The sequence below is a fragment of the Gossypium hirsutum genome, chromosome A12 (assembly GCF_007990345.1).
Source record: "Gossypium hirsutum isolate 1008001.06 chromosome A12, Gossypium_hirsutum_v2.1, whole genome shotgun sequence".
Classification (NCBI taxonomy): Eukaryota; Viridiplantae; Streptophyta; class Magnoliopsida; order Malvales; family Malvaceae; genus Gossypium; species Gossypium hirsutum.
Genome location: NC_053435.1, coordinates 64,149,404 through 64,162,730, shown reverse-complemented (window position 1 = coordinate 64,162,730; position 13,327 = coordinate 64,149,404). Strand labels below are relative to the sequence as shown.

The following is a 13,327-nucleotide window of genomic DNA, read 5'->3' as shown; positions in this document are numbered from 1 at the left end:
GCTCTGCACGGACCAAAATGATTTCTACCACACCGCTGGCACTCGGGTTTAACAAATCTCTAGTTCCCTACACTGGTTGCAGAAGTATTCTGAGATTTAGGACCCATATTCTGCTTCTTAAAATTTCCATATGATTGCCCAGCTGAAACTTGGGAACGAGGATTCATATTTCTTAACTTTCCGGGTTGCTGTGAAGGTGCCTTACTCATTGGCCTTTTCTTCCAATTTCGTGTCTCAGCCTCTACCTTTCTCTTCTCTTTAACTAGTTCTTCAGCCTTGCAAGTTCGATCAACCAGTACTACCATTTCTTTCAGTTCAAGGATCCCGACAAATACCTTAATGTCTTCGTTGAGCCCGTCTTCAAATCGTCGGCACATATTGGCTTCTGTAGGAACATATTCCCTGGCATACTTACTCAATCGAACAAACTCTCTTTCATATTCTTAGACTGTCATATTACCTTGCTTCAGTTCAAGAAACTCTTTACATTTCTGATCAATAAATCTTTCACTAATATATTTCTTCCGAAACTCTTCTTGAAAGAATTCCCAGGTTACCCTCTCTTTCGGTACCACCGAAATCAAAGTCTTCCACCAATTATAGGCTGAATCTCTCAACAAAGATGTAGCACATTTCAAACATTCTTCAGGTGTACAAGATAATTCATCAAATACCCGGATAGAATTTTCAAGCCAGAACTCTACTTTCTCTACATCATCATCAATATTTGCTCTAAATTCTTCAGCCCCTTGTTTACGAATTCTATCAACGGGGGTTCTATGAAATTTTATCATATCCACTCCTTAAGGCATCAGAGGCATAGGTTGAGGAATTGGGGGAGGTGGGGGAGGTCGTACATTTGGGTTCGTACGAACGAACTCAGTGTACCATGCACTCATCATTTGGAGAAAGGCTTCCCGATCCCTTTCTCCTCCTCCCTGACCAACAGTAGGAGGTGGGTTTTCAGTCGGTGATGCCCCTTCAGCCGGAGCTGGTGCATTACTCTCTACTTCATCTGCCGCAGCTGGATCGGGATCCATTTACTATATAAAAATCATTTAAAAAGGTCAGAAATCGTCACACTATCACAATTCATACATATGGCATGTATAGCAAAGATACGTACATGCAACACGTAGTCCGAGAACCGACTAAACCTACTCTGATACCACTAAATGTAATGCCCCCATGCCCGAGACCATCGTCGGAGTCAAGCTTGAGGGGTTACCGAACATAATTTATCAAATTAAGAACTTCAAATCATTTGTTTCTACATTTACAGCTTTCTAGCTACCCGCATCACAGTTACAAGAAAAATCATATCTCGAGTTATGAAACTCGAAATCAAGATCCGTAAATTTTCCATAAATCTAGACTCATATATCTATTTACTAATTTTTTTCTATAATTTTTGGTTGGGAAAATTAGTACAATTTATTAATTAAAGTCTCCCCTGTTTTAGGGTTCAACCGCTCTAACCTCTGTGTATTTCGTATCAGATATCTCTCTATAAAAAATTTCAATGACTATGAGGTTTGTTTTTATTAAAACTAGACTCAATAAGGAATCTGTAATTATAAAGAAAAACGTCTAATTATTTTTGTAAAATTTATTATGAATTTTTAAAATCAGAACAGGGGATCCAGAAATCACTCTGGACGTGTTTCACAAAAGTTTAAATATCTCATAAAATATAATTTATATTCCTATTTTGTTCAATTCACATGAAAATAGACTCATTAAGATTCAATTTCATAACTTACTTATCATTTATTTCCATTTATACTATTTTTAGTGATTTTTCAAATTCATATCATTGCTTCAGCAATATTCTGTTTTAAGGCAAGTTTCATCTTTCCATGAATTTTTATGAACTAGATAACCTATTAAACTTCCATGATATCAAACATGATCTAAATTAGCCATCACCATGACTTATCAATATCAAACATTTTCTCAACCAAACATGGTCATATCATAAAATCAACCAAACATGGTCATATCATAAAATTATTTACACAAAATAGGTATATTGCTATACATGCCATACTTAAGTAGTTGTACAAGCCATTTACCAAGATAAAAGTCCTTTGGATAGTACAAGCCATACTTAAGTAGTTGTACAAGCCATTTACCTGAGCTGGCTTGTTCAAAACTACAGTGAATGAAAATGAAGGAGTAAGCATAAATGCTTAGTAAGTTCATATGCAAATAACAAGTAACATAACAATACAATCATACCAAACAACCTTAACATGGTATCACCAAAACATTTATCACACTTCTAAATATCATTCATCATCTTACGATCTTATCGTTGTTGTATCTATTTCCAACCTCAGGGTTAAGAACATACCTGTCCAAAGTGTCCATTTCACAACACTTACCCAAAACGTCACTTATATCTTAAGTGCTCTTCCATTAAACTAGAAATTTCACCCTTTGAACAAATCGGAATATAACTCAGATACATGGATAATTTGCACATAAGTGCCACATATGTAATCAAGAATGTAACCCGCCCCTAAGTGAACTCGGACTCAACTCAACGAGCTCGAGCGTTCGCATCCATAAATGAACTCGGACTCAACTTAACGAGTTCGGATGCCTAGTTACATCTCACGAACTCGGACTCAATTCAACGAGCTCGGACATTTGCATCCATAAGTGAACTCGGACTCAACTCAACGAGTTCGGATGCTCAACCATCCTAGTGACATGTCACTTGTATCCTAATCTATTCCTAAGGTTCAAACGGGCTTTTTCCCTCGATCTCACATTTGCCGTCTTCCATGGAATATCGGAACCGATACTCGGTAGCAATTCATATTTATCAAGTAGTAAACATAATTTGCATATTACTTAACATTAACCACAAAGCATAATATTTCACGATTAAAAATCAGCATATCATATAATTAACATCAATAACTTAAAAATAACAATTATGCTACATTATTTACACATGAACTTACCTTGGTACCAAAATATAAAGATTTTGCAATTTAGTCCACAATCTTTTCTTTTCCTCGATCGCGACTTGAATCTCGTTTCTCTTGATCTATAATACCAAATTAATCTTATTTAATACATACATTCATCAAAACAGCATTTAATACGAACTTTAGAAAATTACACTTTTGCCCCTAAACTTTTGCATAATTAAACTTTTGCCCCTAGGCTCGGGAATTAAACTTTATTCCTTATTCTTATGTTTTATAACATGCTGATCACTTTTCCCTTCTATGGCAACATCAAATTCTCACTCTAACATATACTTGTGACTATTAGGTATTTTTGCCGATTAAGCCCTTTTACTCGTTTTCACTCAAAACTGGGTAGCACAAGTTGTCTAACATAATTTACAACCCCATATTCTATCATAAAACATCAAAATACACAAATTTCACCTATGTGTATTTTTCCAAATATAAACCCTAGGTTGAATTATTGCTAGCATAAGCTTAATCGAGCTTCCGGGATTCCAAAAACGTAAAGAACATTAAAAACTGGGCTTGGAATCACTTACTATGGAGCTTGAAAGTTGAAGAAACCCTAGCTATGGAGAGAGGGAGAATTCGGCAGCAACTAAGGAGGATGATGACCAATTTTGTGTTATTTTTACCATTTTATTTCATTTAATATCCAAATGACCAAAATGCCCCTCCTTACTAAACTTTCAAAAATTCCTTCCATGTCCTACTATTTAAGACCTCCTAATTAATATTTCAATGCAATTTCATACTAAAAACTTCTAGAATGCAAATTTTGCAACTTATTCGATTTAGTCCCTACTTTCAATTTAAACACTTTAGGCATAGAATTTCATCACGAAATTTTTACACAATCATGCAATCATATCATAATCATCAAAATAATTATAAAATAATTATTTGTATCTCAGATTTGTGGTCACGAAACCACTATTCCGATTAAGCCCTAATTCAGGATATTACAATTTGTGCTTACTCCCTCCTTTTCTTTCATTGTAGTTTTGACAAGCCGGCTTGAGAATCGGGTTAGGTCGAAGACTCGTTCACACTATCCGAAGGCTTAAATTGGTAAAATGGCTTGTGTATTTTGAATGTGGCATGTATGGCAAAACACTCACTTTGTATAATTGATCTTATGATATGGCTATGGTTTGGTAAGAAAAGGGTTTGTAAATGATTAGCCATTGGAATGGCCAATCTAAGTCATATTTGATATTATGTATGCTTAAAATGCTATTTAGTCCATGAAAATCCTTAGTAAAGTGAAATTTGCCATAAAACAGAATCTGAAAGCAGCAGTGATGTAAATTTGAAAAATCACTAAAAATAGTAGAAACGGAATTAAATGATGAGTAAGTTATGAAATTGAAGATTAATTAGTCTATTTTCATATGGATTGAACAAAACAGGTATATAAATTATATTTAATGAGATATTTGAATTTTTGTGAAACAGGGCCAGAGTGATTTCTGGATCCCCTGTTCTGAATTTAAAAATTCATCATAAATTGTAAAAAAATAATTATAAGTCATTATTTATATGTACAGATTCCTTATTGAGTCTAGTTTTAAGAGAAACAAACTTCATAGTCATTTAAATTCTGTACAGAGAGATATCTGATTCGTAATATACAGAGGTCAGAGCAGTTGAACCCTGAAATAGGGGAGACTTTAACTAATAAACTGTACTAATTGGCTTGACAAAAAATTCTAGGAAAAAATTATTAAATAGATATATGAGTCTAGTTTCATGGAAAATTTACAGAATTGGATTTTGAGTTTTGGAACTCGAGATATGAATTTTTAAGCGACTGTGACACAGATTGCTAGCTTGACTGGAAATTTTAAAAATAAATTGTTTGAGCTGTTTAAGTAATGGATTAAGTCTGTTAACACCTCGTGTTCGACTCCGACGACGGTCTCGGGTACGGGAAGTTACAGTGTGACCTAAGTCAGAGAGTTACACGGGTTGGGACACGGCCATGTGTCCTATTTCGTCCACACGGCCTGAAACACAAGCGTGTCTCTTGGTCATATGAACCACATGGCCTGGCCACACGGGCGTGTGTCCCCTGCACCTAGGAAAAAATTTTGAAATTTTGCGAAAAATTCTTTGAGTACCTAATGTAGTTTTGACTTGTTTCTAATATGCATTATAGGCCTCGAGAGCTGATACAGAAGTTAATATATATGATCGATTTATGGTGTGAATGTTAAATAAAATGAAATATCTGCATTTGATCTGTAAATTTCGGTAATGCTCCGTAACCATGTTTCGGCGATAGATATGGGTAGGGGTGTTAAAATGACATTTCGGATTCGTATCAGATCATTCTGATCGGGTTTAGCGTGCCACAAGAATGGCAAGGATATTTCAGTTGCTTTGCTTTTATTTGTTGGTGAAGGTTGACATCATTTTCTTCTTCCCAGATTTCTTGTGAACACAAACATCGCCATGGCAAATATATTTAGATTATGAAGATTCTGTAAAGTAATCGAAGATATTCTGCAACAAAGCCATAGAAGCTCAAAGTTCATGCTTTGAAGAAGAATATATATTATCATTCATCATTCATGGTTTTAGCCGACAAAATTATAAAGGGTTGATGGCATGGCATATGACATTTTATTTAGGGCAATGGTCAATGTTGGTTGGCAAAAATTAGTATACTTTTATTTTCAATGATGAGTGATGGGGTTCTAGGTCATTAGTTGAGCAGTGGAGAGAGGGAATCGGGGGGAGGGGGGAGGGCGGGGAGAGAGATGAGGTGGGGTTGGGCGGGGTGATTTGGGTTAATTTTTTTTAATTATTATATGAAATGAAAATGATGTGTATAGAAAATAAATTTTAAGGAAAGACAAGTAATTAACTTAACAGTTACGTTAGTATTTAGCAGTTTTGGACTTTAAAAAAATAAAAAGGCAAGTCAAGTGATTATTTTATAACTTTTTTAAGTCAAGTGACATAACAAGAAAGTTTCTAATAATTGAGTAACAATTTATATAGTTTACCATAAAAATAATATAAAATAAATAATGAGACGTATGGTTTGAGATAAATATATTTATTAAAATTTCATATAAAAACTAAAAATTGCTTTAGTTCAAATGGTAAAAGAAAAAGTTTTATGTATTGTGTTTTGGTTCAATTTTTATTATGATATTTTTTTATAAAAATATAAAAAGTCAAAAATACCCACAAAACCATACAACTTACTTTGCAAATAAACTATTTTTTTTTTGTTCCATATTCTCTATTGAGTTAGGACCTGATTGATTGGTGACACTAACTCAGTAAAAGACTTTATAGATAGTATAAATATATACAACTAATGGTGATAATAAATTGTACATATTAAAATAAAAATATATAAAATAAATCAAAATGAAGCTTTAATTGAGTGATAAACTTAAGGTTTTACCACTCAACCAATGTTTTAGTTTAACATTTTTTTACATTATAAATTTATTATGTATATTTTATTACCTCCATAAATTGTATATCTATACTTACTATTTATAAAATCTTTTACTAAGTTGGAGTCACCCATCAACCGGTTCCGAACTCAGCTAGGAAAATTAGTTTCATGTCCATTAACATTTAAAATAAATTATATTATTTGAGGATATTTTAGTCTTTTTATTTAAAAAACAAATAAAAATGCATATGATAGAATTCGAACTCGTGCCAATTGGGTTAGCAAAACCTTTAATTTACCACTCAACCAAAAATTTTATTTTAATACTTTAATATATTTTAATTTTATTATGCTCTTTATTACATCTATTAATTATATATTTATACTATTTATAATACGTTTTATTGAGTTGGTGTCACCTATTAACCGAGTTTCAGTTTAGTTAGGAAAATTACTTTAATATTCATTCATATTTAAAATAAGTTATATTATTTGAGAGTACTTTCTTCTTTTTATTTTTTTTAAAAAAACTTATAAAAATATGCATATGATGGGAATTGAACTCATATAATTGGGGTAGCAAAACCTTAAATTTACCACTCAATTAAAGTTTTATTTTAATATCTTTTTCATTTTAATTTTATTATATTACCTTTATGAATTGTATATCTATACTATTTACAAAGCCCTTTACCGTGTTGGTAAAAATTTGTCCATAATGAGATTTGAACTAAGGATACCATGCATATAAAAATTTTAAACTAAAGCATTTTTTTTTTGTTTTTATATGAAACTTAGCACCAATATTCCAAGACTGATGACAATATTATAATAAACAATTGTATTCATTTAGTATTTTTAATCTAATGTAATTTTGTGTTTAAGTTTCGTTTTGCTCACAATTTAATTTATTTTTTATTTTAATATTGTGCATATTTCATTTATTATTAATTATTTCCAAACTATACGTTTTATTATTTATTATATGTTATTATAAGCATGCATATGTGTTCTAAATTCGTGGTTTTCATATACATACACGTGTGATAGGATTTTTAGTATAATTTGTTTTAATTATGAAAGGTATTTTTATAATTTTCCTAATTGAGCTGGTACTCGATTGACTCGTGATGCTAATTCAGTTAGGAGCTTAAATAATAGTATAAATATAATTATTAGAAATATAAATTGTGAATATTAAAATAAAATTATTAATTAAGTGATAAATTTAATATTTTACGAATCCAATTAGTGTGTACAAGTTTTACAGTATGCATTTTTTTATTAAAATAAAAATATTCTCTAATATTATAATTTATTTTAATTATAAAATTATATTTTTGTATTTTATTAATTTTGATGATACAAAAGTGATACCAATTCAATAAATGAATTAAATAATAAATACAAATTATTTTAATATTTTCTGAAAATAACGTCATTGTTATACAGTTTCACGATCTTAATGCTAAACATGTCGTAACAAAATGAAGAAAAAATAAACATAACCATAAAGTTGAAAGGCGAAGCGAAAAATAAATGAAAAGCAGGAAAAACTGGAGGATAGAATGGTCATTACAAGGCAAGGGAATTAGAGAGTTCTGGAGGCTGCGGTACAGAGGCAGAGCTGAGTACACCACTGCGACTCTTACTTTGGTCTTTTTTTTTTTCTTTTGTTTACTCTGACTCGACCCTACTCTGCTACTCTATATTGATTAATTTTCCAACTTTAAATGGATTCTTTAAAACACATAAAAAGAAACTAACAAATATACACATACCCAAATCCCATACTAAAATAACGTAACAAAGCAAATACTTCTTTACCAGTGTTACTGCCAATACTGCCGCCTGCCTGCATGCATGCTCCGCCCTTTGCTTTTTTCACTTACAATTATTAACCTCCTGTTCCTGTAGTAACTATATTTAAAAATATATGTTATATACATATATATTCTCTATCAGTATCCAACAGGTTTGCTTTCATGCATGTCCACATCTCCATACTCCATGGACCATGCATGCATCACTCTCTTTCCCATAAATTTTTGACCTTTTTACTAATCAAATACATCTGAATTTCACTAGTCATTGCATTTGCATGCTCCACAAATTTATTATTGTTATTTATAGGTAAAAAGAAAACTGTGTTATTGAATATAAAGAAAAAATAAAGTATTGTGATACATGAACTTTTTTTCACCTGACTTGTAATTTATTACTAGTTTCTTTTACTTATATATGCATTACTTTTGTTCATTGTCATCAATATTTCCCACGTGTATATTTATAGGACCAAAACACAATAAATTTGATGTTAAATTATTGTACTACAACAAGCATTTTCCTCTAAATTTAAGAAACTAATTTTTACTGATAAATAAATGATTAAGAGCTAACTGCAATGGCGTATTTACTATGTGCTTCATATTTTTTTTCATCACCTTCCGATTGGAAATAATGTATTATTTATAGATATTAGCTATAAGAAAGATTGTATGAAACTGTGATTCCATATCATCTTTATTCTTTTTTAATGGAAGAATAATAAATCAGAATTTTTTCTCCTGATTTTCAGCATTTTTAGTTGGATTTGAATTTTTCAAGAGAAAAAGTTTGATTTGTCATTCTCTCGTTGAAAAGGAACAAGGATAACATGAAAGTATAATTTCATATAATTCTTTCTCTATTAGCTACAGTTGTATGTTTTATTCATTGGTTTTTTTTTTACATCAAATGTCGAAAATTGTATCTTAATTATTAAAAGGAAAAATAAAACATAGTAGTTAAGACAACTAGTAGAAGAGAAAAAAACAAATGCCAACAAAATACTGGTTAAGATAATATTTTTATCGTTCATATAAGGGAAAAAAGTACGTAAATATCGAGTTTTGATGTTATTAATTAATTCTTTTTAACTACAAATATTCATTTAATAATAAATTTTTTAATTCAAAAATAATATGTAAATGAAAATTTTCTTCAAATTTATTCGATACAATCGGTACATACACCGTGTTTAAAGGTTGGGGTAAATTATATTCAATATCACTAAGTTATTAATGAGTCTATGTTTTGGTTCCTTAATTTTAAAAAAAATTACAAAATGGTTATTGAACTATTCGAAAATATTCATTTAAAGCACTAAACTATTTGAAAGTTTTTAAGTCATTCGATTATTAAGTTTTTTCTTAAAAAAATTCAGCTAGCAAGCTCCAATCAATAGTTTAATGATCAATATAATGGAATAATACCCATTAACAAGTAGAAAAACATATCATAGATATAAGTCAACTTGATGGCCATGGAGATTAGAGAAGAAAACGTTTGAATTTTGGTTCATAAATTTTGGTTCATAAATTTTGGCATTCAAAGCAGCTTTATGAAAAATAAGAGATTTCGATTGGTATAGACAGTGCGAATATAGAAGAGCATACAACATTAATTTAAACAGTCTTATGACTTAAATAAAAACTTTCAAATAATTCAACAACTTTTTAAAATTTAGCTCATGATTAATCATTATATGATCATTTGTAAATTATGATTGAATAATCCTTAATTGATCAACCGGACTATAACTAAAAAAATACCTTGCTTGATTGCAATAAATGAAGGTTCTGAATTGAAAAATTGAGAAGAATAAAATTGCTAATATATTAGTGGAACCATTAATTATGTTTTCTCTATTTTGGACAATTTATCGTACCCTCAAGGAAATGGCCGACAGGTAAGAAGAGTAAACTTTGACACAATGTTAGATACAATTAAATTGTAGCTACCGAGTACTCATATAAAAATAAAATAAAAGATGTTATTTAAAACAAATAATTTGAGACTAACATAAATATAAATGATTTTTTATATAAAATTATCTAAATTTTATTTCAATAATTTCGTTATAAGTTCTAATTATATCTACTCTTTTTAATACAAATCCTTAAACTACTTATAAATAGTAGGATAATGCGCTTTAGCGCACTCAAACTCACGTACTCCTACATTAGTAACAATCCTCATGTCAATCAAGTTAAAACTCAATCCCAATGATAATGAGAATTCTAAATGAAAATAATGAGAATTAAAATGATTTTAACCATTACGTCCAAATAAATAGTTCTATGGAAAGCAATGTATTAGGGTTATTAAGATTTTTCAATTTCCCTTCAAAAAAATTATTCAAATTGGTTTCAATCAAGAAAAACAAACACCTAATAAGCAAATTAATTAATCTTAATAACTCTAATCCATTTCTTTTCATTCTAATTTTTATTTTCTAAAAAAAATAATTAAATATGAAAGTAAAGATTATCCAAATTATTTTCACACTAAGACTTCAATTACATACTCAAAAGAGAAAGGAAGGGAAAGATTGAGTGTTGCTTGTTTTATTTTAATAAGGTAAGATAAATACAAAATTTAAGATTTAGAATAATTTATTTTTATCTAATGACTAAGATAATTTCTATTCTCATTTTAAAAATTTTGATCCACAAAAGGTCACTCATTATCTCATATTTATCACCATTATTATAATCTATTATATTAAAACCTTTCGAAAATGATTCCTAATAGATTTGACTATAGCCTTGTACAAACAAATCACATATATATACCAGAATATAACTAACAATCAAAAGTAAAAAAAAAAAGCACACATTTTCAAAGAGAAGGACAAAATAAAAATAAGGAGAAAAATATAAACAAAATAAAACCACAAAAGTGTAAACAAAACTAAAATAATATAAGCTGGAATTAAAAACTGAATAAAAATAAAGAAAAGAAGTTGAAAAAATCGTGATCAAGATATTATCGTTGACGATGTAAAAATTTAATTTAAAAAGTTGAGCCACTAATTTATTTTATTAAAAGAAGAAAAAGTTTGGATTGATTCTAAATTGTATCTATTTAAATCCAAAACCTAATTTGAAGAGACAAATCATTTAGAAGTACAACAGCTCTGCTTAGTTAACAAAATTTCCAATATTCAGTTTTAAAAATAAAAAGGAGTGAAAGAAAATTCTGGTTGCAGATTCTGTTATTAGAAATATAGCAGTACTGTAAAAAGAGAGCAGTTAAATAAATAAAAATTGAATATATCCCAAATTTGTTTGGTTTGGATCTTACAAAACGTTTTTATCTCTCTCATCTCTGCATAGCCAGAAGCAGTTTCAGATGATATGCTTGATTTGTCCAGTTGTTATTCTAGTGAGATCTAGCCTTCCACCCCCCCCCCCCGCCCCGCGTCTTTTCTTCTCTCTCTCTCTCGTCTTTCATGTCTAACTTTATTTATTCCAATTTCCACCAGATCTAACCTCAAACTGAACCCCCTTCTTTGATGAATATCACAAGACCCCATCTCCCTCCCTCCTTCTATCTGTCTGTATCCATTCCATGCATGAACCCCATCAATTGACCATCTTTGCCTTTGCGCAAAGAAACTGAATAATAAACACCACCACCACCACAACAAACCAACCCCACTCTTTCCATTATGTCTCCTGATAATCCCAGTGTAAAACCAGCTGCTAAAGACGAAAACCAAAGCAGTGGCAACCGGAAAACGGGTTCAACTAGGGCGGCGCAGGATCAACAAGCAGCCCTCAAGTGTCCACGATGCGACTCCCCCAACACCAAATTCTGCTACTACAACAACTACAGCCTCACTCAACCTAGGCATTTTTGCAAGACCTGTAGGAGGTACTGGACTAAAGGTGGGGCTTTGCGTAACGTACCAATCGGTGGAGGTTGCCGTAAGAACAAGAAGTTAAAACCCTCTTCCAGGCTCTCTAGTGACTCAAAGGATTCCATCTCATCTTCAGAGATGGGTGGTGGGTTGAAGTTCTTTCATGGCCTTTCTCCTGCCATGGATTTTCAGCTCGGTGGGTTGTCGCTTCCTAGGCTTAAACCTTCACCACCTGCTATTTATAACCAGTTTGCTTCATTTGGAGATACTGATACTCCTCCTCCTGCTAGTTTCACTCTTGATCCATCTGGTAGCTCTACTTCTTTGATGGGGTTCAACAATTATCCATTATCTTCACTTACCCCTGGCCTTAGTGGTGCAATTCAGGAGATGGGTTCGTTGAATGTTAGTAGTGGTCTTGCTTCTTCAATTGAGTCCTTAAGTTCAATAAACCAAGATTTACATTGGAAGTTGCAGCAGCAAAGATTGGCTATGCTTTTCGGTGGAGGGGGAGAGAACCAAAAGGAAAACACCATCACCACCACTGCTTGTTCAGGTCCAGTTGAGAACCAACCCCAAAAGCTACAACCTATTTTGTTCCACAATCTAGAGATATCAAAGCCTGAAATTTCATCTGTTGAGAATCCAAGAAAAGCCACCACCAATGAAACCGCCACGGAATGGTTCTTTGGGAATTCATATGCACCAGTAACTCCAACTCCAACCACTAGCAGCAATGGCAATGATAACACTACAACAAGCAACTGGAATGGGGTTCAAGCATGGAATGATTTGCATCATTACAACACGTTGCCCTAAAAAGAGAAGGATCAAACAAAAGGTAGACCTTAAAAGGGAAAAAAAAAGTAATATATTCTCCAAAAAGAAAAAACCATGTAGCTAATTGTCTGTTTAAAATGTTTTATTGAGTACTTGAGGTATATATTGATCAACATGTAAACGTATGAACAAAAAAAAAAAATAGTGTTTCTTTCTTTCTTTCTTTCCTTCTCTTTTTCTATTATTTATTTTAATAAATTGTTGAGCATTACCATTATTCACTTTTATAAATCCTGCTGTCAATGGAAAGGCCTAAAATTTAGATGAAAGTGAAAGCAGTAGTTGGCTTCACCTCCACTATTACTATAAACTCAACCTCTCAATATAGACAATGGGTTGTTTTCAGGTTGGGAACTGCTTGTTTTGAACACAATCTGTTTGGGATCAGTG

At 31.4% G+C, this 13,327-nt stretch overlaps 1 protein-coding gene across 1 annotated transcript; it reads left to right on the top strand.

Annotated features, from left to right (window-relative positions):
* The first annotated feature begins 11,493 nt into the window (after positions 1 to 11,493).
* Positions 11,494 to 13,092, top strand: LOC107926347 (dof zinc finger protein DOF5.7). The gene has a single exon (XM_041084007.1). It carries the CDS (start codon positions 11,906 to 11,908, stop codon positions 12,914 to 12,916), a length of 1,011 nt encoding a protein of 336 aa, XP_040939941.1. The 5' UTR covers positions 11,494 to 11,905; the 3' UTR covers positions 12,917 to 13,092.
* The last annotated feature ends 235 nt before the right edge of the window (positions 13,093 to 13,327 follow it).

What these genes read in the sequence shown, in the direction of transcription:
- LOC107926347 (XM_041084007.1), top strand. Translation starts at nt 11,906, where the DNA reads ATGTCTCCTGATAATCCCAGTGTAAAACCAGCTGCTAAAGACGAAAAC.